A 27,659-nucleotide genomic window follows, 5' to 3' on the forward strand; every position below is an offset into this window, starting at 1 on the left:
ATTCAGGAATTTCTGGTAAATTGGGACATAAACTTGATTTCCTAGGACCAATCAATATTCTACAGGAGTCTGGAGTCTGTTTTTTGAGGTTGCAGAATCATTCCATGTTGGTTATTTTGGAAACTTTGTAACATCTGATACACATTGAAGAAAGCTTCATCCTTACATGTGCAGAAATATTACAAATGTGCTACTTATGTATATTGCCCTTTTTAAAAAGGAACATAATAATCACCATCTACTTTTTCCAGAGATATAAACCAATTTCAAATGAAAGCGTCCAAATATTTTAAGAACTTCGCATGCAGAAACACGTAGAAGGCATAGCTTCATTCTATGCTTAAGAAAGCAAGGCCACACCAGTAGTGATGGGTGAAAAATGGGTGAAGCTGACTTTCAGGACAATAAAAGGAAGAACTCCCTAATAATGAGTCTGAGAAGGGTTAGTGGAAAGTAGTTAGTACCTTACAGAAAGGATTCAGCCAGGCCGGGCGCGGTGGCTCACGCCTGTAATCCCAGCACTTTGGGAGGCCGAGGCAGCAGATCACCTGAGGTCGGCAGTTTGAGACCAGCCCGACTAACATGGATAAACCCCATGTCTACTAAAAATACAAAATTAGCCAGGCATGGTGGCGCATGTCTGTAATCCCGGCTACCTGGGAGGCTGAGGCAGGAGAATCGTTTGAACCCAGGAGGCGGAGGTTGTGGTGAGCCGAGATCGTGCCATTGCACTCCAGCCTGGGCAACAAGAGCAAAACTATGTCTCAAAAAACAAAATGAAACAAAACAAAACAAAAACAGAAAGGATTCAGCCAAAGCTGGAGGACCATCTGCTATGGGACTTAATTAAATAATTCCTATTTGTGAGAAAGATTTAGTTAAATTATTCCTGAGGCCTAAAAAATTATAAGATTCTAATGGATACTGTCAATTTAACAATTCATCTTAAGAAAATAAAAACATTTCTAATAAATAGGAAATAGACATTTAAAATACAGCCTGCCAGTCAATGTCTTTGATTTTTAGAAGTATATATTAAATAGAAAATACTATTATAAAGCAATTTAAAACATAGACCTTTCAGTATAGATGCCTACTGTGTTATAAAATCAAGGCTGATACGAACAACAGTTATGATATATTAATTATTATTTAAAAATTTGTTTGCTTTTATTTTTTCATAAATTTGGTTACCTTCTATGATGGCATAAGTGAAACACATCAAGTCAGTATTGAGAAACCCTTAACTTTCTAACCATATGTGGCAGCCTTCTATATAATTTTTAGGAGTTTCCATATTACAAATGAGGAGTTTAAGGCCTACAGTGAATTAACCTCAGCGTGTCCTCTTGCCTTTGGCTCTCTTTAAGCTGGATCTAACACAGAAATAAAGATAAGTAAATTTACCTGGAGGGCCATTTGATAAGTACTTTGTAGCTGTGTCTGAGAAGCAAAGTAAAATAAAATCCATTGGAACTTAAATTGTGAGTGCAGAGGAGAAATTTTCCAAATGAAACTTAAATTCCTTTTATAGCTGCTGCTTAAAAAGGAGCATTGTGTCTCAAAAAAAGGAAATGTAGAAGTTTCTTTGATTTAAAAGCATTGATACATTTTCTGATTTGCAATGGAAAATATTTCCTTATAGAGAATACAATAGTGCCACTAGAACAAGCAATATTTTATAATTAATATAAAAAAGATAAAGCAACTTTAAAAGGTATCTTGTTTAATAAAAAAATATTTTCTAATGCACATTCATTCAGATACTGCGGTAAATATAATAAACTAGTTATGTAGTTTCTTAGCCAAAAAAGGAAAATATTTAACGGTAGACAATTAAAATATGCTTAAAAACATAAATATGTGTGTATACATATTACTGTAGTTATAAAAGTATGCATGCACACATATATTTGTATGTTTGCTTATTTATATCCAAAATACAACCCAAAGAGTTTTCTTATTTATCAATCTGTATAGCTTCTTATTTGCTTCTCTTATTGTCTTACTCTGTTTAATGTTGCTACAACAGAATACCTAAAACTGGGTAATTTATAAAGAAAAGAGGTTTCTTTAGCTCATGATTTTGCAGGTAAGGAAGTACAAGCATGATGGTAGCACCTGCTCAGCTTCTGGTGAGGGCTTTTCATGCTGCATCATAACATGGCAGAGAAGGTCAAAGAGGAAGTGCACACAGGGGAAGAGGCAAAAACCCAAGGGGCATCTTTGCTTTATAATAACCCACTCTTGTGGGAACGAATCCATCACCACAACAACTAATCCAGTTTCACAAGAGTGAGAACCAGGTCATTCATAAGGGACCCACCCCCATGACCCAAACATCTCCCACTAGGCCCCACCTCCCAACACTGGCACATTAGGAATCAAATTTCAACATGAGTTTGAGTGGGGACAAAGCATAAGGGCTAAACCATATTATAGCACTTGTCTTACTATATTAGCTAGAACTTCCAGTATGATACTGAGTAGAAGAGCTATGAGAAGACATCCTTGGCCTATCCTCAGTCAAAGCAGGAAAGCATCTAGTTTCTCACCATTATGTATGATGTTAGCTGTAAGGTTTCTGTAGATACCAAGTTGAACAAGATTCCCTCTACTTTGTTAGCTGAGAGTTTTTGTCATAAATATGTGTTGGATTTTGTCAAATGCTTTTTCTCCACCTATTGATATAATTTTTTTTCTGCTTTAACCTGTTAAAGTGACAGATTACATCAACTCATTTTTTAATGTTTAAACAGCCTGGCATACCTGGAATAAATCCTACTTGGTCATGGTTTATAATTCTTTTTATTCCTTGTTGGACTCAATTTGCTAATATTTTCTCAAAGATTTTTGCACCTGTGTTCATAAGACATATTGGTGTAGTTTTTCTTTCTGACAGTATCTTTGTCTGCTTTTGGTATTAGGATAAAGCTAGCCTTTTAGAAAAAGTAAGTGTTCTCTCTGTTTCTATTTTCTGGAACAGATTTTAGAAAACTAGTATTATTTTTTCCTTAAATGTTTGGTAGAATCCACAATACACCATCTGGGACTTGTGCTTTGTTTTGCAGGGTCACTAATTATCAATTCGATTTCTTTAATTGATATAGATCTAGTAGATCTATATATCTATCTATTAGATCTATATATCTCCCAGTGTGAGTTCTGGTAGATTGTGTCTTTCAAGAAGCTGGTCTATTTCATCTAAGCTATAAAATTTGTGAGGACACAGTTGTTAGTACTCCTTCTTTTTCTCTTTAATTTCAATAGCATCAGTAGTGATGACCCCTCTTTTATTTCTGACGTTAGCAAATTGTACCCTTTCTTTTTTCTTGGTTAACCTGGCTAGGGATTTATCTATTTTATTAATCTTTTCAAAACAGCAGCATTGTTTTCATTGATTATTGATTCCCTGTTTTCAGTTTCTCTGATTCTTAAATTATTTCTTTTTTTCTGCTTGCATTAAGTCTCTATTTCTCCTTTTTCTGATTTCCTAATGTGGACACTTGGATTGTTCATTTTAAAGCTTTCTTCTTTTCTGATATATGCATTCAATGCTATAAATTTCCCTCTAAGCACTGCTTGTGCACCATTCTACAAATATTAATAAGTTGTATTTTACATTTAATTTAGTTAAAATATTTATCTTTGTTCACACTGGACATGATTATTGATGTAGAAAATATCAAAGAATTTTTTAAAAACCTGAAACTAATAATTATAGAAAGATTTAAATATACAAGGTTAATATACAATTGCCTTTCAATATACTAGCCACGAACAATTGGAATTTAAAATTGAAAACAAAATACCATCCACACTAGCACAAAAATTTAAAATACTTGGATTAAAGCTAACAAAATATGTGTAAGATATATATGAGGAAAATTACAAACTCTGAGGAGAGAAATCAAAGAAGATCTAAATAAATGGAGAGAAAGTTTGTGTTCATAGATAGGAAGACAATATTGTTAAGATGTCAGTTCCTCCTGACATGATTTTTGACTCAATGTAATTCCAGTCAAAATCCCGGAAAGTTATTTTGTGGCTATAGACAAACTAATTCTAAAATTTGTATGGGTATGCAAAAGACCTGAAATAGCTAACAAAATACTGAAGAAGGACAAAAATCTAAGGACCTACGCTACTTGACTTTAAGACTTACTGTAAAGCTACATAATTAAAACAGTGCAGTACTAGAGAAAGAACAGACAAATGGACCAATAAAACAAAACAGAGAACTCAGAAATATATCCAATATATTTGTCACCGCTGACAAATATAGTCAGTGGTGTTTGAAAAAAGAGCAACAAAAATCCCTAGTTAAATGGAGAAATATTTCAATATTTTCAACAAATTTTCAACAAATGTTACTGGAACAACTGGACATCCACAGGCGAAAATGTGAACTAGAAGCAACTTTACACCTTCCACAAAAATTAACTCCAAATGAATTATAGACCTAGGTGTAAAATACAAAACTATAAAACTCCTAGGAGATAACATAGGAGGAAATCTAAATTCTCTTGAATTTGGTAATGACTGTTTAGATATGACAAAATCATGATCCATGAAAGAAAAAAATTAGTAAGTCTAAAGATGCTTGACACGTGAAAAAAATAAAAATAAAAGATGCTTGACATCATTTTCATTAGGAAAATGCAGATTAAAACAACAGTGAAATATCATGACACATCTATTATAATGGCTAAAATCCAAAGCACTGACAATACCAAATGCCAGTGAGGATGAGGAGCAACAAGAACTCAACACTTGATCCAGTGATTGCATTCATATAGCAGCTTTATTCATGATTGCCAAAAACTGGAAGCAACCAAAATGTCCTTCAGTAGGTGAATGGATAAAGAAACATATGTTCAGATAATGAAATATTATTCAGTGATTTTTTAAGTGAGCTATCAAACCATAAAAATATATGGCAGAGCTTAAAAAGGATGAGTTTGTGTCCTTTGTAGGGACATGGATGCAGCTGGAAACCATAATTCTTAGCAAACTATCACAAGAACAGAAAACCAAACACCGCATGTTCTCACTCATAGGTGGGAACTGAACGAGATCACTTGGACTCGGGAAGGGGAACATCACACACCGGGGCCTATCATGGGGAGGGGGGAGGGGGGAGGGATTGCACTGGGAGTTATACCTGATGTAAATGATGAGTTGATGGGTGCTGACGAGTTGATGGGTGCAGCACACCAACATGGCACAAGTATACATATGTAACAAACCTGCACGTTATGCACATGTACCCTAGAACTTAAAGTATAATAATAATAAAAAATAAAAAATAAAAAAAATATATGGCAGAGCTTTAATTCATATTGCTAAGTGAAAAATGTAAGTCTGAAAAGGCCACATATTATATGATCCCAACTATATGACACTGGGTTGCCAGAAGTTCTGGGAAAAGGACAGATGAATAGATGGAGCACAGAGGAATTTTAGGGCAGTTAAGCTACTATTTATGATACTGTAATGATGGATATATATCATTATAAAGTTGTCAAAACTCATAGAATGTATACCACAAGAGTCAACCCTAAGGTAAACTATAATTTTTAATAATGTATCAGTGTTGTTTAATCAGTTGTAACAAATGTACCACATACTATCAGATGTCTAATTTACAAATGTACCGCATACTATAATTTAGGAAGCTATGCAGGGAATGGGGGCATGTGTATGGGAACTCTGTACTACCTGCTCAATTTTTCTGTAAACCTAGAACTTTTCTAAAAACATAAATTATATTAATTTTAAAATAATACATGAAAAATACAACCCAGAAATGTTTTCTTTCTTGTATTGGCTCTCAAGCAAAAAAAAAATTTTCCTACCATTGCAATAAATGATTATAATTAGATTTGTTTGACCCTTTTTTCTTGAGGTACTATGTTTCATATGGTGCTGCATTGCTTTATGCAGAATGGATATAGTGATATAAAAATAAATGAATTTTAAGAGCTATTGATACCCATGACATCTAGGAAACTCCCCTGATATCGCATTTATTCATTAACATATTAACAAACCTTACTGAGTGCCTACTACATGCCGAGCACTATTTCCACTCTGGTGATAGAGCAGTGAGCCAGACGGAAAAAAAAAACTACTTTTCTGGAGCTTACATTCCATTAACACATTCCCAAACCTTTATATCTCTCCACACATTCAACAAAAACCCTCTAAGTTGTCTGGAACTACTAAACATCTAAACCACCTTTGTAAACATTCTTCCTCTTCTTCTTCTTCCCCACCGCCCCCCTACCACCCCTCTGAGACAGAGTTTCGCTCTTGTTGCCCAGGTTGGAGTGCAATGGCACAATCTTGGCTCACTGAAACTTCCGCCTCGTGGACCCAGGTGATTCTCCTGCCTCAGCCTCCTGAGTAGCAGAGATTACAGGCATGTGCCACCATGCCCAGCTAATTTTTGCATTTTTAGTAGAGAGGGGGTTTCACCATGTTGGTCAAGCTGGTCTCGAACTCCTGACCTCAGCTGATCCACCTGCCCTGGCCTCCCAAGTGCTGGGATTACAGACATGAGCCACTGCACCCAGCCACTTCTTATAATTAGAACTTTTCAACCATTCAAATAAGAGAATAAAAGCAACAGCTGAAATTTTAAGATGCCACCAAAACATTGTGTAAACCAAAATTATTTTTTTTGTAGTAGCCGAGGCTCTGACAGTTCAGAATCCATTGACTCTCTGACTGACCTTCTCAAGTTAACTTCTCAGGTATGACTGAATATTTTTGCTTATATGTGGATATGCTGTGTAAGTACTGTTCTTATTGTGACTAATAATCAGGTAAAAAATTGCAGATATGTCATTATTTTATCATCATTGTTACTTATTTTCCAACTATGTACACATTTTAAATCATAGAATTATTTAACCTTAGGGTTTCTTATTCTAACATCCTTGCTTTATAGATGAGGATACTTAAGATCCATAGAGAGGAAATTATTTCTTAAAAGCCATACAACTTGTTAGTGACAGAGGTGGTAGCCTAACATACATCACCTGACTGCTTAATTTATGAATTTATTATTCAACTATGTATTGAGCTCCAACTACTTATCAGGCACTGGCTGAGTGCTGAGGATAGAGCAGTGAACAAAATGAGACAACAGCTTTCCCTTTGTTACCTTACATTCTGGCAGGGACAGATAAAAAATAAAGAAGGTAAGTAAAATACATGATGTGTTACATGGGGATAAGTGCCTAAGGAGTAAAAAAGCAGGAGGGGGAATAAAGAGTTTAGGTGGATATTGCAGTTTTGGATAAAGGCTACCAAAATAAAAGATAAATACTTAAGTAAGAATTCAAAGGAAATGAGGGACAAGCCAAGTAGTAGGTATAGTAACTACTTTTTGGTACATAACAACTTCAAAACCTCAGTGGCTTACAACAAACTTTTATTTTCTCACTCATGGGTCTGCAGGTTGGGTCTATTAGACATGGGTTGGGTCGACTGGTCTTGGATTCAGGCTACAGGTTGAGTTCAGTTATGTTCCACATGTTTCTCATTTGCTTGGGCTAGAGAATACACAGGGAAGATCCTATGGTGAAAACCTGGAGTATATAAAGGGAAACCAAGCAATATAATCCCTAACACACACTGTTAATAGTCTACCTCAAAACCTTTTTCCAGTGACCCAATCTGTTAGGCAGATTTTCTGTCTTTCAAACTATCATTTGAGACAGTTTTACTAAATGTATCACTTCTACATAATTTGTGTCATAATTCTTTGTTTTTAATAAGTAAAAATTATATGTATTTATTGTATATGACACATTGTTTTGAAATATGTATACCTTGTGGAATGGTGAAATTGAGCTAACATATTCATTACCTCACATACTTATTTTTGTGGTGAGAACACTGAAAACACTTAAAATCTATTCTTAGCAATTTTCAGTATAATATGTTGTTATTAACTATAGTCACAATGATATAACAATAGATCTCTTGAGCTTATTCCTCCTATCTAATTGGAATTTTGCATCCTTTGACCAACACCTGCCCAACCCACACCCCTTCACTCCTGCAGCCTCTGGTAACTACCATTCTACTCTCAACTTCTATGAGTTCAGCGTTTTTTTTGTTTTTAATACTCCACACATAAGTGAGATCATGATCTTTCTGTGCCTGGCTTATCTCACTTAATATAATGTCCTCCACATTCATCTATATTACTCCAAGTTGCAAGATTTCCTTCTTTTTAAAGGCTGAACAATATTTCATCGTGCTACATACCACATTTTCTTTATCCATTTATCTGTTGATGAACACTTAAGTTGATTCCATACACTGGCTATTGTGAATAGTGCTGCAATGACCATGGGAGTGCAGACATCTCTTTGACATACTGATTTCCTTTCCTGTAGATATAGACTCAGTGGTAGGATTGCTAGTTTAGATGATAATTCTATTTTTAATTTTTTGAGGAACTTCCATACTGTTTTCCATAATGGCTGTACTAATTTATATTCTTCCCAATAGTGTGCGGGGGTTCCTTTTCTCCACATCTGCAACACTGATTATCCTTTTTTTTTTTTTTTTTTTTTTTAATAACAGCCACTCTAACAAGCATGAGGTAATATCCATATTTGGTTTTAACTTGCATTTCTCTGATGATTAGTGATGCAGGGCATTTTTAAATATACCTGTTGGCCATTCGTATTTGTTCTTTTGACAAATATCTATTCAGAGCCTTTGCCCATTTTTTAATCAGGCTATTTGTTTTCTTACTATTGAGTACCTGATACACTTTGGATATTAGCCCCTTATCAGATGTATGGTTTGCACATATTTTCTCCCATCCCATTAGATGTCTCATCATTCTGTTGATTGTTTCATTGGCTGTACAAAAGCTTTTTAGTTTGATGTAATCCCATGTATCTGTTTTTGCTTTCGTTGCTTGTGTTTTCAAGTTCATATCCAAAAAAATCATTGCCCAGACCAATGACATGGAGCTTTTCCCCTATATTTTTTCAGTAGTTTTATAGTTTCAAGTCTTACATTTAAGTCTTTAATCCAATTTTAGTTGATTTTTGTACATAGTGTGAGATGAGTCTAATTTCATTATTTTGCATGTAGATATCTTATTGTCCTAACAGCATTTATCGAAGATACTGTCCTTTTCACATTGTGTGTTCTTGGCACTTCTGTCAAAAGTCAATTGACTACAAATGCACAGATTTATTTTGGGGCTATTTCATTCCATTGGTTTATGTGTCTGTTTTTCTGCCAGTACCATGCCATTTTGATTTCTGTCATTTTATAGTATATTTTAAAGTCAGACAGTGTGAGCTTCCAGGTTTGTTCATGTAGCTCAAGACTGTTTTGGCTAGTTGGGCTCTTTTGTGGTTCCATATAAGTTATAGAATTTGTTTTCTATTTCTCTGAAAAATCCCATTGGAATTTTAATAGGGATTATACTGAATCTGTAGATCACTTTGGGTAGTATAGACAGTTTGACAATTCTTCTGATCCATGAGCACAAGATACCTTTCCATTTCTTCATAGAAGATATTCCATGTCTTCTATTTCTTTTATCAATGTTTTATCATTGTCAGTATACAGGTCTTTCACTTCCTTGGTTAAATTTATTCCTACTTTTTTTGGTAGATATTATAAACGGAATTATGTTCTTGATTTCTTTTTTAGATAGCTTGTTTTTTAGATAGTTTATTAATTATAGTTTGTATAGAATCACTACTGATTTTGCATGTTTTTTTATCCTTCAACTTTACTGAATTTTTAAATTCTGTTCTTTGCTGAATTTTTAAATTCTGTTCTTTGATGGAGTTTTCTATACATAAGATCATGTTGTATGTAACAAGGACAATTTAACTTCTTCCTTTTAATCTTGTCTAATTCCTCTGGCGAGGACTTCAGTACTATGTTGAACAGAAGTGGTAAAAGTGGGCATCATTGTCTTGTTCCTGATCTTAGAGGAAAAGCTTTCAAGTTTTCACCACTGGGTATGATGTTAGCTTTGGGTTTGTCATAGACGGCCTTTATTGTATTGAGGTACATGCATTTTATATCTTATTTGTGGAGCATTTTTATCATGAAAGGATGTTGAATTCTATCAAATGTTTTCTTCTGCATATATTGAGATGATCATAGGGTTTTTGTCCTTCATTCTGCTGTTGTGATGTATCAGATTTATCAATTTGCATATGTTGAACCATCCCTGTATTCCTGGGAAGAATCCACTTGATCATGATGAATAATCTTTTATTGTGCTGCTACATTTGGTTTGTTAGTATTTTGTCGAGGATTTTTCCATCTATGCTCATCAGGGATATTGGCCTGTTATCTTTTTCTTGTAGCTTACTTGTCTGGCTTTGGTATCAGAGAAATGCTAGCCTCATGAAATGAATTTGGAAATACTCCCTCTTCTTCAATTTTTTGGAAGAGTTTAAGAAGGATTCATATTAGTACCTCTTTAAAGGTTTGGTAGAATTCAGCAGTGAAACCATCAGGTCCCCAGCTTTTCTTTGATGGGGAACTTTTTATTTCTAATTTAATCTCCTTATTCATTATTCATCTATTCAGATATTCTGCTTCTTCATGATTCAGTCTTGGTAGGTTATATGTAGCTAGGAATTTATTTCTTCTAGGTTATCTAATTCGTTGGCATATAATTGTTTATAATGGTAGTCTTTTATGATCCTATTTCTGTGGTGTCAGTTATAATGTCTCATCTTTCTTTTCTGACTTTAACTGAGTCTTCTCTGTCTCCTTAGTCTAGCTATAGATTTGTCCATTTTGTTTCTTTAAAAAAAAAAAAAAAACCTCTTCATTTCATTGGTCTTTACTATTGTTTTTCTAGTCCCTATTTCATTTATTTTTGCTCTGATATTATTTTCTTCCTTCTGCTAACTCCATGCTTAGTTTGTTCTTCTTTACCTATTTCCTTGAAGTATAACACTAAATTGTGTATTTCAGAACTTACCTTTCCTTTTTTTCCAGCCCCAGCTCAAAAGATCTTCTTTTTTGATGTAGGTGTTTATTGATGTGAACTTCCCTCTTAGAACTGCTTTTGCTGCATCTGATAAGTTTTGATATATTGTATTTCCATTTTTTGTTTGTCTCAAGATATTTTTGAATTTCCCTTTGAATTTCTTTACTGACTGATTGGCTGTTCAGGAGCGTATTGTTTAATTTCCATGTGCTTGTGAATGTGTCACTATTTTTCTGTTATATTTTCCTAATTACTTGCTATCCAGTCACAAAAGCAATGACTATGACAAAGTTTAGGTTTTCTTAGGACAGCATCTTACTTCTGCATATCAATTTCTGTAGTTCTCAGATTTTAATGCATAACACCCTCAGACTGTTAATGACTTACAATAGCAAACATTTATTGTCTTCTTCATGAATCTGAAGGTCAGCTGTGGCTCTACTGAACTAATCAGAAATCAGCCAAACTTAGCTCCTAACTGTGGGTTGGGTTCAGGTTTATTCCACCTTTCTTTCTTCACCTAGACCAGCAGCCAACTAGAGCATATTCTGCTCATGGCCAATCACAAGAGTTCAAGAGGGCAAGCCAAACCATGCAAATATATTTAAAGCCTCTGTTTAACATTCCACTGGCCAAATCAAGACATATGTCCAAATTAAACATCAATGGGGTGGGAAAGTATAATTATAATAGTGAACATTTAGGAACAATCCAGGGGTATGTTTTCCCAGGCCAGGAGTGCTAAAAGTGCAATGGCCCTGAGGAAGGAGTGTGTCTGTCATTTTCTAGGAAGACCAAGGAAGCTAATGTGGCTAGAGAAGAATGAACAAGGAGAACAATGGTAAAACATGAAATCAGATAGGTATTGAAGGTTGCAGGAGCAGGTCATGTAAAGCCTGGTAGGCTTAGGACTTCAGTTTTTGCCTCTGAGTTTGGGAATCTTTGATCAGAAGAATGACATGATCTGCCTGAAGTGGTTAGCAGGGTCACCTTGGCTGCTGTGTTAAGAGTACAATGATGACCCATAAGGGAGACCAATTAGGGGGCTCTTATAATAATCCAGGCAAGATAAAAGTGGTGGCTGCACCAAAGTGATACTAGTAGAGGGAATGAGAAGTGATTAGGTTTTAGACATATTTTCAAGACAGTGTTAAGAGAATCTGCTGATGACATGTTTATAAGATTGAAAACTAGAAAGGAGAGAAGGTGGTCTCTAGAATTTGGGACCTGAGCATCTGGAGATTAGAGTTTCCATTCCATGAGGACAATGGTAAAATAGCAAACTTAATTTTGTTCTCTAGCTACTAAACCATATTTTGAAGATGTATCAGGACTCTCTCCATTGCAAGAGGCAAAAAATCCTTCCAAAATGGCTTAGTCAAAAGGGATATTTGTTGGATTACTAAATAAAAAGTCTAGGGACAAGGCTGGCTTTTGTTGTGGCTTAAATGAGGGGCTCAAATGATGTCATTAAGATCCTGGGGGGTTTTTTCTCCTGCTTTCATCTCATTTCTGCCTTTTCTTGGTTGGTTCCATTCTCAGACAGACTTTCCTCTCATCGTGGTAAAATGACTATAGAAATCCAGCCTCACATCCTCACCATACTAAGTCTGGTTGAGACATCCTCCTATATAGTAGTTCCCTCAAAAATGCAGATATTGACATTTTTAACAAAGAGGTAAAAGATCTCTTCAGTGAAAACTGTAAAATGTTGATGAAATCGAAGACACAAATAAATGGAAAGTATTTTGTGTTCACGAATCAGAAGAATATTGTCAAAATGTCCATACTACCCAAAGCTCTCTACAAATTCAATGCAATACCTATTTCAGTGACATTTTTCACAGAAGTAGAACAAACAGTACTAAAATTTGTATAGAATGACAAAAGAGCCTGAATAGCTAAAGCAAACTTGAGCGAGAACAACGAAGCTGGAGGCATCACACTTCCTGATTTTAAAATATGTTACAAAGCTACAATAACCAAAAGTATATGACACTGGCATATGAACAGACACACAGCACAATGGAGCAAAATAGAAAGCCCAGAAGTAAAACCATGCATATACAGTCAACTTATCTTTCACCAGGGCACTAAGAATACACAATGAAGAAAAGATAGTCTCTTGAAAAAATGGTGTTGGTGGCCAAGTGTGGTGGCTCACACCTGTAATCCCAGCACTTTTGGAGGCCACGGCAGGAGAATCACTTGCGCTTAGGAGTTTGAGACCAGCCTGGGCAACAGAGTGAGACTTCATCTCTACAAAAAATAAGAAAATTATCTGGGCATGGTGGCTCATGCCTATAGTCCCAGCTTCTCAGGAGGCTGAGGTGGGAGGATCAATGAACCCGGGAGGTCAAGGCTGCAGTAAGTCATGATTGGGCCACTGCACTTGAGCCTGAGCAACAGAATGAGACCCTGTGTCAAAGAAAAAAAATGGTGTTGGGAAACTGGATATATACATAAAACAAAATGAAACTAGACCTTCATACTACACAAAAAGTCAACTCAAGATGGGCTAAACACTTAAACATAAGACCCAAAACCATAAAACTCCTAGAAGAAACATAGGTGAAAGCACCAGGACATTGATCTTGACAATAATTTCATGGCTGTAACACCAAAAGCATAGACAACAAAAACAAACATAAACAAGTGGGACTATAACAAACTAAAAAGCTTCTGTACAACAAAGAAAATATTTAATAGCAGGAAAAGGCAACCTATGGAATGGAAGAAAATACTTGTGAATCATATATCTGAATGGGGGTAATCTCCAAAATTTTTAGGAACTCCTACAACTTAATAGCAAAAACACCCACTAAGCTGATTTTAAAATGGGCTACATACTCGAATAGACATTTATCCAAGGAAGACATATAAATGGCCAACAATTATATGAAAAGTTATTCAACATCACTAATCATCAGAGAAATTCAAATCAAAACCATAATGAGATATCATCTCATGCCTGCTAGGTCAAAAAGTTAAAAAACTGTGTTTGCAAGGATGTGGAGAAAATGAAGCCTTTATATACTGTTGGTGAGAATGTAAATTGGTACAGCCATTATGGAAAACAATATGGAGTTTCCTCAAAAAAAGTTTAAAAGTGAATTACTGTATGATACAGTAATCACCATTCTGGTATTTATCTAAAAGAATGGAAATCCAGATACTAAAGAGATATCATCACTCCCACGTTTATTGCAGTACTATTTGCAATAGCCAAGATGCAGAAACAAGTGTCTATCAATGGATGAACAGATAAAGAAGATGAGGGGTATGTGTATGTGTGTGTACATACTGGAATATCATTTAGCCTTTGAACCTAGAGGACATTATATTCCGTAAAATAAGCCAAACACAGAAAGACAAATAGTACATGATCTCACTTTTATGTGAAATCTAAAAAAGTTGACATAACAGAGAATAGAAGGTCATTACCAGGGGTCAGGGAGATGTTAGTCAAGGGTATAAACTTGCAGTTGTAAGATGAATACATTTTGAAGACCTAATGTACAACGTGATGACTATAGTTAATAATATTGTTTTTTATACTTGAAATTTTCTAAGAGAATGGGTCTTACGTATTCTCATCACGAAAAGCAAAATAAGTGGTAACTATGTGAGGTGATAGATGTGTTAATTAGCTTGATTGTGGTAATAATTTCAAAATGTATACTTAAAACATCATGTACACCTTAAATATATACAATTTTTATTTGTCAATTTAGACCTCAATAAAGCTGGAGGGAAACAAGCAAAGATGATTCTTATCAGGCTGGTTTAGACATGTGTCAACCCATAAATCACTCACTGTGACTAACAGGATGGACTGTGCTGATTGGCTTCAGCCTGGGTTCTTTGACAAACCCTCATAGGATTCACCCAGACTCCAAGAACTGAGAGTGGGTATGATTAAATTCCCTAACAAAATTAGAGACAGTTGCCAGAAGAAGAGGGAATGAGTTCTGGGGACATGAACAACAAATTTGAACAAAGTCCAAATTCAAAAAAATTTTAAACAATCACGTAGCACAAATGTTTTACCTCCTCCCATATTCTCTCCTGTGCCATCACATTCTCCCTTTCCCTCCATTTGCCAATCTTTTCCTTTCTCCTTTCTCCACCCTCAGTACTTTAAAGGATTATACTCAAATATTGTAGTGGGTTTGTTAAAATACCATGCAAGTCTTTACTTCACAAACACCTTGTCTTTCCAAGTTATATATATATCAGGACACTCATGGATAAATATTCATACCCATGCCCACAATTCAGGCAGTTATACATACACACACACCCTCTGGAGTAAAAAATAACAGTAAGAAGAGCAAGTTTGTATTCTGTGTGATCATTTTCAAAAACTAAATGAATCCCTACAATGGTCAGACATTGATTATGTGCCATATTTTGGGTATAGGCATCTTTATCAAGATATTTTTCTAGCATTATAAAAATGTTAACTTTTAAAGAATAAACAGATAAAACATAATACCAATTAAATTCTAACTTTTAAAAATTAAACTTTTAATTTTGATTAACTTGCTGTTGTAAGAAATAATTGAGAGAGATGCCAGGGACCCTGTTTTCTGTTTCCCCTAATGGTAACATCTTGCAAAAACTATAGCACCGTGTTACAATAAGGATATTTATATTCGTGCAGTCAAAATGCTGACCATTTCCATGACCATAAGGATCCCTCATATTGCCCTCTTAAAGCCATACCCACTCCCTGCTGTCCTTACCTTGCAGTTATCCCCTGGCAACCACAAATCTGTTCCGTACTTCTGTAAATGTATCATTCACAGGTGTTTTTCCACATTCCTGTGAAATCACACAATATGCAATATGCTGGGATTGGCTTTTATCAGTTGGCCTACCTCTTGGAATACTCATCCCCCACCCCCAAGTTGATGCATACATCCATGGTTTCTTCCTTTTTATTTCTGTGCAGTATTCCACGATATGGATTTACCATAGCCTATTTAACCATTCACCTGTGGAAGAACATGTGGGTTGTTTTCAGTTTGGGGCCATTATGAACATAACATTAGTGTACATGAAATGTACACTAATTCATGTACACTAATGAATGAAGTGTAGTGAAATAAGTCTTCATTTCCCTGAGATAAAAACCCAAGAGTTCAATTGGTAGATGGCATGGTAGTTATGGTACATACATGCTTAATTCTTTAACAGACTGCCAAACTGTTTTCCAAAATGGATGTACAATTTTCCATTCCCAAAAGCAGTTTATGAGTAATCCATTTTCTATGCATCCTCACTGAAATTTGGTGTTGCCTCTATTTTCTATTTTAGCCATTCTGACAAGTGTGTTATCTCATTGTAGTTTTAATTTGCATTTCCATAACAGTTCAACTATGTTGAATATCTTTTCACATGCTTATTTGCCTGGCCCCCTGCTTAGCCTTCCCTGACACTACCTTGAAGAAGGGATTGGGGCACTCCCACTCAGCTTTTGTTGGCATGGGTGGGTGTAGGAGTCACAGTCATTTCTGTGGTGTTAGGCTGGAGTAGAACAGTTACTATCTAAAAGGTTTTGGTCTCTTTAGGCTGTCCCTCTCCTGGTCCTTGGGCTAGAAGGAACAGGCTTATGTAGGGATTTTTAAAAATTGCATTCATTGGAATTTCTGGATTGCCAGCCTCTCCAGCTTTAATGTGAGAACGTATGAAGCAAAAAGGAAACACAGTGAACTCATCATCATGCCACTCTTCTGGCCTTGAACTCCCTAGCTAGTCTCCTTCTCCTTTCCATCTTTTAGAGTTTCTTATGTAATATCCAGAATTTTTGGTTGTACTTAGTGGGAGGAATAAAGTACTTCTCATCTTCTTATAAGTGGGAATCTCATAACAGTCTCATGTCTGCATATGTACTCTTTGATATGTTGATTAAATATTGATTTTAAGTATGATTCTTTTACTAGAAAAAACATTTGAAAACAAAGAAGGAAAGGAATTCTACTACAGCAAGCCACCAAAATGCCAGAGAAGGACAAGAGGTAAATCTTCACTGATCTAGTTATTAAAAGTTTTTTTAAATGAATGAAAGAGAATGGCAAGTTATTTTCTCTTACATTTCTTATACCCGAATTTTCCCACAGGAGAAGTAAAATTTTGTTCATATTATTTACTGTTTATAAAAACACAAAAGATCCTTGACAGATGAGAGGTGGGCCTTATTAAGATGCCATATTTAAATTTCATTTGTACTTTTACCTTACTCTAAAAAGTATTTGAGGAAGCTTACAAAGATGCATCCAGGGTAGCAAGAATAAAGAAATTAAGAAAAATTAAATGGGAATATAAGGGTATAAAAATAAAAATAGTGGAACTGAAAGATCAGCTTCTACCATGACAGCAGGAAGAGCTCTGCAAACCCATTCACCAGCAAAACTAGTGAAATTATCCACAACAACAACAAACAACAACAGATATTTAAAGTCTCTGAAATGGTCTGAAGCTTATACAGCAAGTGAAACAAAAATCTATTCAAGAAAGTCTACTAAAATTCATTAAAAACTGTGAGAGCCTGTGGTATTTCAATCAAGACTGCCTCTTCCCCTCCCCCCACTGGACTCCCCAGCTCAGTAAGACAGAAACTCCACACTAGTGTAGACAAGAAGTTAGGGCTCCCTCTCCCCAGAGCTACCAAAGGGCTATCCCAGGAGGGGCAGAGTATCAGTATTTCTTATTCTTCCCCCAGCTGCCTGTTGCTAAGTCAGGTGAGTGCCGACAAGAGATGGGGGCTCCCTTCCTCTCCCAGTCCCCTTTGATGAGACAGAGGCTCTACTTCAGGTGCTCCACCACTGAGCATTCTTGGGCTCTGATTGCCCTTATCTTGGTTTGTAAAATGATAGTTCCACACTGGGAGAGGCAAATGGAGGAGACCTAAGGCTACTGCCTCCCCTGCACCTACAGTTCAGCTCCTAAAGCAGGGTATCACTTGGAGGGAAGAGTGCTGTTTCCGCCACCCCCAGCTCATAAGCCATAGCTTATAAATTTTGCCCTGATGAAAAACTAGGTCATAAACAGATAGCTCCTAATCTCTTCCAGAAAAAAAGAAGTTAAGCTTAAGGACAGTCTCAAAACCAGTGCAATTATGGCTTAAAAAAAAAAATTCTAGAGGACAAATATATTACTGGTGGAAGTTATCTTACCAGCATCAAATCTGTACGGGTCTGCAGCAACATCAATTCTTGCCTTCCACTCCTGCCCTAAAACTTCCTTCAGCCTCTTTTTCTGCCTCATGCCCTGGAGTCAAATCTTAAAAAGTTCACATACCAGTTAAATTCTGCCATTTTGTTTCTTACTACGCATGCTTGAGCGCACTCCTGAGATCTCATCAGGAAGCAGCTGATCACCAGTCTCAGGTGTTTCCTATCTGTAGGAAGACTACCTTTCCCTGCTGCTGGCTGCAACCAATTACTATTTTAGAGAGACAGTTAACAACCGCCTGACCATCACCTGATGTCTGACATTCCTAGTGGGGTTTTGGTGAAGCCCTCTCCTGCCCTGCTCATGCCTTATTAGCTACTTACTGTAACAACACTGGTAGATTCATTGGAGCTACAAGCTAAATTGAATACTGACTAGTTTGCCAGAGAGAACTGGAGAAAGAGACAGCTAGGAGGAGCCTTACTGGAGTCAGAAAAAATCTTAAACACTGACCTCCGCAACTATCCTTTTGAAGAAGTCCAAATTTGATTGGATTAGTCTGAAGAGCAGAGCTGAATGTGGTCAGGGAAAGAGACAAAGAGAGCCCTGCCTTAGCACTGTCATCCCAAGTGAATGTGGATATACCTAAGTCTGTACCCCTGAGGACCAACATCAGAGGTTTAGTACTGCAGGGAGCAGAGATGGCTATAAAGGAGTGATGCTCCTTTCCCTCTGCTCTCCCTTCTAGAATTACATTATTTCAGGAATGTAATATGAATAGGAATTAAAAATTTTTTTTGGTCAACAAATCCTCTCATTGATACCCCTGTGTTAAGTCATTTGCAGGACCCAATAACCAAAATAGGTTTTGTTAGGGGATTTTTTTTTAATGTATGTATTGCAAGACACATATTTATTTAGTTCTCACAAATATATCCATAGAGTGGTTTTCTTCACCTATCCAAGCTACATTTAATGTAAAATATTATAAATCCCTTTATATTAAATGCTCATGTATTTGCATCTTTCTTGATTGGAGCTTTTAAAATTGTATGAAATCATTATATTGGCCGGGCGCGGTGGCTCACGCCTGTAATCCCAGCACTTTGGGAGGCCGAGGCGGGCGGATCACAAGGTCAGGAGATCGAGACCATGGTGAAACCCCGTCTCTACTAAAAATAGAAAAAATTAGCCGGGCGCAGTGGCGGGCGCCTGTAGTCCCAGCTACTCCGGAGGCTGAGGCAGGAGAACGGCGTGAACCCGGGAGGCGGAGCTTGCAGTGAGCCGAGATTGCGCCACAGCACTCCAGCCTGGGCGACAGAGAGAGACTCCGTCTCAAAAAAAAAAAAAAAAAAAAAAAAAAAAGAAATCATTATATTTAATGTTAGATACTTCCAAATGGAAAATAATCTTCATTAGGTCGAATGCTTTGAGCAAGTTGCATACATTCTAAGTCTGCCCATAAGCTAACAGGAGATTGTGGTCACTTACCTTGAAATTCCTACCCGTCTTTCACAGAAAGAGTGAACAATCTCATTTTCACTCAGGTAAATGGCTGAGGACAACTTAAATTCATGCTCTTGAACTGACTATTTCTTACTTTGTTTGCTTATAAGATATCAATACATCCCTAAAATAATATTGGTAAATTATTTTTAAAATATTTCAGTTAACTTTGTTTCCCACCATGACACTCACTTGTTGATTCTGAAGACTTTCAACAAAAACAATTATAAATTACTGTGATTAGAAATTGTAGCTCATGTACATAAGATCACTGACCTGGTGATATTTTTCTGTAGGATAAGTGTAATCATTTATTATGGCTCACAGAATCATTTCACTCAAGAGATGGGAGCCAAAAATTACAAGAGTTTATCAAATCAAGTCTTACTAATTTTCTTCAGCCTGATTTCACTCCTTGTCTTGCCAATGCCTGGTGATTACATAATATCACTACTTTTAAATTTGTGTAATTTTTTCTAGAATGTTTCTTTCTTCAATAATCAAATTTTGATATTTACATTTTTCTCCCATTTTCATACTGATTTTGCCCATTTTTTTTGCTGCCAATCAATTTATATGAAGAGGTGGGTTTGAGCTTTTAACTCCATTTCATAGTCTACTTTTATTATGGGTTGTTTTTGTTTTTGTTTTGTTTTTTGAGATGGAGTCTAGCTCTGTCGCCCAGGCTGGAGTGCAGCAGCGCGATCTCAGCTCACTGCAACCTCTGCCTCCCAGGTTCAAGCGATTCTCCTGTCTCAGCCTTCCAACTAGCTGGGATTACAGGTGCCTGCCACCACGCCCCACTAATTTTTTTTTTTTTTTTTTAGTAGAAACGGGGTTTCACCATGTTGGCCAGGCTTGTCTCGAACTCCTGACCTCAAGTGATCCGCTCGCCTCGGCCTCCCTAAGTACTGGGATTACAGGTGTGCACCGTGCCCAGCCTCATCTTTTTCTATATAAGCACAGTTTTGCAATCTGTTTATATATTTTACATAATTTTATATCTTTTCATCCATTTCACACTTTTATCTTCCCATATGTTTGTTCTTCTAATTTAAGTAAGTGAGATTATAAGAATACCGGTTTTTTTGGTCTCTTTCTTATTACAAATAAATTCTATGTGATGTGGAAAAATTTTAAGCCTCCTTTACTGCCAAAATATAGTATCAATATTTTCTTCTACTCATTGATGCAGGAGAATAGTGTAGTGAAAAATATTAGAAGATTCTGATTTATAAGATAATTTTGGTCATTCTAAACCTGTAAGGATGAAATGAGGAATATTTGTTAAAAATGCACAATACTATAAATCGTATAGGAAATATACCCCATTTCATGTTGATAAAATAGCATTGTTTTCCTTGATTCTACATTCCATTAGGTTTATGATAGAGGACATTTACTGCAAAGGCACAAACAATCAAATTCTGATGTGAAAGGTAATATTCTGCTTCTACCTTCTCATAAACAGTTAATTCATTTCCTCATCTAGGAATTGTTGGTGCCACAACTTTGAGGCTGCCACTGTGCTTGGCGCTAGGGATATTAAATGTATATGATACCATTTCGTCCCTTCAGGACCTTATCCTTTAATCAGGAAAGAAACAACAAGCCAAGTGCAGTGTCATAGACGCAATGCCAGTAGTCTGTTTAGGGTCCCCAGGGAGCACAGAGAAAGGAGTGGTTAATTACATTGGAGAATAGAGAGGTCCACGTATTTGAGGGCTATCCCCAAGGTTTTGAAAGTTTGCCCCCAAAGGGAAAGGGATTTTATGTTTTAAAAACCATCTTTTTTCTCTCATTTCATAATTTAATAGAAGATGAGCCCAGGAGACAAATTAATTCATAGACTGTTCATTGGCTTCTACTGCAACCTGCTAAGTCTGATGTGAATCTTTAACTGACTCTCTAGCATCTCTGGGTTTTTTCTTCTTTCTTAATTTCTGTCATCTTATCTTTAGTTGAGGTCCTTTGCAGGGGGAATCATATAATTTAGGCAATATTTTAATTTTATCTAAAATACTTAATTTTATGTGTGTATATATATATTAATTTATTGTTCATTTTTATCTACCTATTTCCCAAAAGGATTTGAGGTAACCTAATTACACACACACACACACACACACACTCATATATCCATTTAGTTTATGATGTAGCAAAATAATAAAAAATATAAATGGAGGTAAGAACCTAAGAACCATGCCAAGGAAAGGGGAGAATACTATTATAATTAAAATAGTCAATTCACTTAAACTTTATTTTTTCTGATAATGGTCAGCTAGGCATATTCAGCTGCTTTTTATAAGTAGCTTTTATGTATTCTTTTGTTAACATTTTAATGTCAAAAATTAAAAATAAAGATAAGCAAAAGAAAGCAAAAATTACATTTTAGAATATTTATTTTAAACGCTTTCCCATATTCATCCACATACACACCATGTTAATGAATCACATAATCATCGCATTATTTTGCAACTTACTTTTTAATTTTAAATTCCAGTATATTATAAACCTCTTCATATGTAAATAAATGGTGGCAAAGTATTCCATTCTATTAATTAAGCCATCCCCAGTGTTAAACTTACATTTTGTTTCCAATTTTTTTCCTATTGTAAACAACAATGAAAACTTTATAACTCTCTATTTGTGTGTTTTCTTAATTATTTCTTTATAACAAATTCCTAGAAAAGGAATTGCTGACCCAAAAGGTATGAACATTTTTAAATGCAACAAAAATTTGTAACATTTGAAGACTGCTTATTTTAATTTCACTGAACTAAACTGCTGTCTACAAGTTATTTACTAGCATTTGTCACTTTGAAAAAAGATGAAAAATATGAAATGTAAATGGGCGAATTAATTATTTTCATGCTACTATGATCTTTATCATCTTCTCTAGATACAAGGCCAAATGAACCAGGTGATTATATGGTTGATTATTTCAGAAGACAGTTACCTAATCAAGGTTTGGGTGAGTAAAATAGGCACACAGACAGTAATGAGTGGTCCCCTATGATCTGAATGTTATTTTTCTCTCTAGCTCTAGAAATACACAGGGGAAACAGTAGAAATTTACTGTATGTCAATTTGCTTTCTTTTAATTTCATCCAGTCAAAACCAAAGCAAAAGAATATTCATCTCATTGTCTAATCTTTTCATTCGCATCTCACCAAATCTTAGAGCAGAGAGAGGCCTTGAGAGTGCTCTAGTCTCACCTGCTCATGACAGGCCCCAGGCTCATCCAACCTCTGGCTGACTACACTTGGTGACAAGTACTTTACTAAACTGCAGTATAATTCATTCCATTGCTAAAGAACTATAGCATTGAAAAAGTTTATTTTCAATAAACTTTAACAATAAAAAGTTTAAAATCCATGTCCTTGTAAATTTCATCCACTTCTTTTAATCTGTCTTCTCTAATAACACAAAATAGTGAAGAAACCTTAAAGGTAGATAATTCTGACTGATGCAGTTTCCCCAATTCTCCTTGAAATAATGCAATTGTGATACCTTCTCTATTTTTTAAAAAGTTGTCATTTATTTCCCTGAAACGTTCCGTGTTTCTTTCAACCATCCATAAAACACCGTGATTCAAGTCCCTTTACCATTTTATTTTACTCTTTTTTGTTGCTATTCAAGCTTAAATGAAACTGAGCACAGTATTGCAGATGTTGTCTAATGAGTGCAAAATGTATCTTCATTTTTATTTGCTCCTTTATAGATACTAGGTTTCCATTAATGCGGTTTAAGATTATATTTCTTCTTTTGAAAATTATCCTAAAATATTGACATATTGGATTTCATATATTCAAACCTTTAACGTTTTATTTTCATAGTGCTACTGCTAAGTTGTATTTCCTCCATTCTCTACTTCTTCACTTACTATTTGGTTCATTACGTTTGACCTTAAATTTATTCCTGTTAAATTTAAATTTAACCTTCTTAGATTCAGCCTTTCACGAACTATTGATCTTTATTATGTCATATTGTTATACTCTATATATATATGCATGTGTGAATACATATGTGCGTATATATACATACATGCATATGCATATACATAGGTACATGTATTTGACCTCTTGTCAAAGCTTCAGACCCTGTATGTAACTATCTGCTATACATCTCCACACAGCTGTCCCACTTATCCAAATTCAAATTCATCTAATTCCACACTAAATACTCTTCCTCACATATTCTCAATAGCATTGATGGCAGTACTATCTCTATAACCACTCCAGCTACAAATCTGATCGGTATCCTATTTTCTTACTTTCACTTTTGTCGCTCATATCCAGTCAACCACTGAATCCAGATGATTTTACCTCAGAATCTCTTTTTCTCTATCTTGACTACCATCATTAACTACCATCATTCTTTTCAGATTCTTATCATCATCCACTTACCAGAAGTACTACAGTTTTCTAGTCTGTCTCCCTGCCATCAATATTGTCATTCTAATTACACCCTTCATACTACCATCAAAGTGATTTACCAGAAACACAAATCCGACTATGCAACATCACCACCTAAAGCCTTTTAGTGATTCCCAGTCATCTAACAGGGGCTGGGCTGACACTGCCCTAAGACTGGCACTGGCTTTTCTTTAGGCTTTCTCTTTCTCGTTTTAATTTCTTTTTACACTTAATTTTAAAATAATTTCAAGAATAGTAAAAAAAACTTTCTCTATTAATCAGTCTATCTTTTTCCCCATTATCCACAAGTTGTAGCATGCTCTTGTACCCCTAAAAACCTTCCACCTATATTCTCTAAGAAAAAGAACATTCTCTTACATTAAAATCAGGAAATTCAACTTGATACAACACGATTTTGTATCATATGTAATACAATTTTGCCAAATGTCCCAATAGTGTTCTTTAGAGCAAACTTACTATCTAATTCAAGGTGTAATTCAGGATCGCGAATTGCATTGAATTATCATATTTCTTTATTCTCTTTATTTGGAACATTGGCTCAGCCTTTCTTTGTCATTCGCAACACTGTCATTTTTAAAGATTATTGGCAAGTCGTCTTATAGAATATCTGGTTTTAAAATTTGCATGAACAAAAGAATTACCAGAAGAGTTTATGTAAATCTCAGCTTCTGACTGAGTAGGTCTTTGATGTCACCCCTTAATTTGTATTGTTTATATGGGATTTCAGATAATTCTGGCATTGATGGCCTGCAGACCACACTTTGCAAGTTACCACTATGGGGGCCACAGTGAAAATTGGTTGGAGGCCAAGCAGTTGGGCCTAGCCCATCCAAACCTTTTTCATCTTGAATAGCTTTCTTATGTAATTTTCTTTCAATAATGGTCTATTACTCAAAATTTTTTCCTTTTATTATTATTTTTAGTTGACATAATAATTGTACCAAGTCTATTTCATCCTGAATAGTTTTCTTATACAATGTTTCTTTCAATAATGGTCTATAACTCAAAATTTTTTCCTTTTATAATTATTTTTAGTTGATGTAATAATTGTACATATGGGGTACAGTGTGATATTTTGATTCATATATGCAATGTATAATGATCAAATTGAGGTAATTAGCATCACCTCAAACAGTTATCATTTCTTTGTGTTTGGTACATTCAAAATCTGCTCTCCTAGCTATTTGAAAATACATAATAAATTGTTAATTATAGTCACTCTGTAGTTCTATGGAACACTAGTCCCTATTCTTCCTATGTAGCTGTAATTAGTATCTGTTAAGCAACCTTTGACTATCTTTCCACCCCCATCCCTCTGTGCTTCTATTAACCACTATTCTATACTCTATTTCTATGAGAGCAACTTTTTAAGCTTCCACATATGAATGAGAACATGCAGTATTTATATTCCTGTGGCTGGCTTATTTCATTTAACATAATGTCCTCCAAGGTCATCAATGTTGCCACAAATGACAGAATTTTGTTCTTGTTTATGGTTAAATACTATTCCCTTGTGTATATATACCATATTTTCTTTATCATTTCATCTGTTGATGGACACTTAAGTTGATTCCATATCTTGGCTGTTGTGAATAGTGCTGCAATGACCATGAGAGTGCAGATATCTCTTTGATATACTGATTTCATTCTTTTTGGATATATACCCAGTAGTGGGATTGCTGTATCATATGGTAGTTCTGTTTTTAGTTTTCTGGGTAACCTCCATATTATTCTCCAAATGACTGCATAAATTTGCATTCCCACCAAAATTGTGCAGGGATTCGCTTTTCTCCACATCCTCTCCAATACTTATTATCTTTTATCTTTTTGATAATAGCTATTCTAACAGATACGAGATCATATCACCTTGTGGTTTTAATTTGCATTTCTCTGATGATTAGTGCTTTGAGCATTGTTCCATATACCTGTTGGCCATTTGTATGTCTTCTTTTCAGAGATGTCTATTCAGCTCATTTGCCCATTTTTAAAGTAGGTTATTTTTGTTTGTTTATTTTTGCTATTGAGGTAAGTTCCTTATATATTCTGGATATTAATCCCTTGTCAGATAATTTGCAAATGTTTTCTCTCATTCTGCAGGTTATCTCATCACTCTGTTGATCGCTTCCTTTGCTGTGCAAAAGATTTTCAGTTTGATAGAATTCCATTTGCCTATATTTGCTTTAGTTGCTTGGGCTTTTGAGGTCTTATCCATAAAATCTTTCATCAGACTAATGTCCTGAAGCATTTCCCTCATGTTTTCTTCTGGTAGTTTCATAGTTTGGGGTCTTACATTTAAGTTCTTCGTCCATTTTGAACTGACCTTTTTTACAGTGAGAGATAGGAGTCCAGTTTCATTTTTCTGTATTTTGATATCTAGTTCTCCTGGCACAGTTTATTGAAGAGATTATCATTCCCCTATGAATGTTCTTGGCACCTTTGTCAAATATCAGTTTTCTGTAAATAAGTAGATTTATTTTGGGGTTCTCTGTTCTGTCTCATTGGTCTGCATATCTGTTTTTATGTTTTTAACCATGCTGGTTTGATTACTATTGCCTTCATTTTGAAGTCTGGTAGTGTGATCCCTCCAGATTTATTCCTTTTGCTATTTGGGGTCCTCTGTGGTTCTGTACAAATTTTAGGATTGTTTTTTCCATTTCTGTGAAGAATGTTATTGGTATTTTGATAGGGAGTGCATTGAATCAACAGATAACTTTGGATAGTATGGATATTTTCACACTGTTAAGTCTTCCAGTCCATGAACATGGGATGTCTATTTGTATCTTCCTCAATTTTTTTCATCAGTGTTTTATAGTTTTCCTTGTAGAGATATTTCACCTCTTTGGCTAAATTTATTCCTAGGTATTATTTTTTGTAGCTATTGTAAATGGGATTGCTTTCTTGATTTCTTCTTTTGATGGTTTGTTGGTGGGGTATAGAAATACCACTGATCTTTATATGTTGGTTTTGTATCCTTCAACTTTACTAAATTTATCAGTTCTAGGAGTATTCGATAGAGCTTTTAGAATTTTCTGTATATAAGCTCATGTCATCTGCAAACAGGGACAGTTTGACTTCCTTCTTTCCAATTTGGATGCCCTTTATGTCTTTCTCTTGCCTATTTGCTTTGGCCAGAACTTTCATTACTATGTTGAACAAAAGTAAGCATCATTATCTTGTTCCGTATCTTAGGGAAAAAGCTTTCAACTTTTCCTCACTCAGTATGATATTGGGTGTGGGTTTGTCTTGTATGGCCTTTATTGTGTTGAGGTACATTCCTTCCATACCTTATTTGGTGAGAGTTTCTGTCACAAAGAGATGTTGAATTTTATCAAATGCTTTTTCTGCATATATTGAGATGATCATAGGGTTTCTGTCCTCCATTTTGTTGATGTGATGTATCAGGTTTATCAATGTGTGTATATCGATTCATCCTTGTATCCCTGGGATGAATTCCACTTGATCATGGTGAATAATTTTTTCAGTGTGCTTCTGGATTTAGGAGATTTGGTTTGTTAGTATTTTTTTGAGGATTT

General features: G+C 35.4%; 1 protein-coding gene across 1 annotated transcript in view; it reads left to right on the plus strand.

Annotated features, from left to right (window-relative positions):
• AGBL3 (AGBL carboxypeptidase 3) overlaps positions 1–27,659 on the plus strand; it is a 125,976-nt gene that overhangs the window by 51,515 nt on the left and 46,802 nt on the right. The window contains exons 11-14 of the mRNA XM_007983011.3: positions 6,692–6,758; positions 16,951–17,025; positions 21,069–21,126; positions 22,590–22,661. Of these exons, the coding sequence (XP_007981202.1) occupies positions 6,692–6,758; positions 16,951–17,025; positions 21,069–21,126; positions 22,590–22,661 (272 nt within the window). The remainder of the gene's footprint in view (positions 1–6,691; positions 6,759–16,950; positions 17,026–21,068; positions 21,127–22,589; positions 22,662–27,659) is intronic.

Source organism: Chlorocebus sabaeus, chromosome 21 (assembly GCF_047675955.1).
Source record: "Chlorocebus sabaeus isolate Y175 chromosome 21, mChlSab1.0.hap1, whole genome shotgun sequence".
In the NCBI taxonomy this organism is placed as follows: Eukaryota; Metazoa; Chordata; class Mammalia; order Primates; family Cercopithecidae; genus Chlorocebus; species Chlorocebus sabaeus.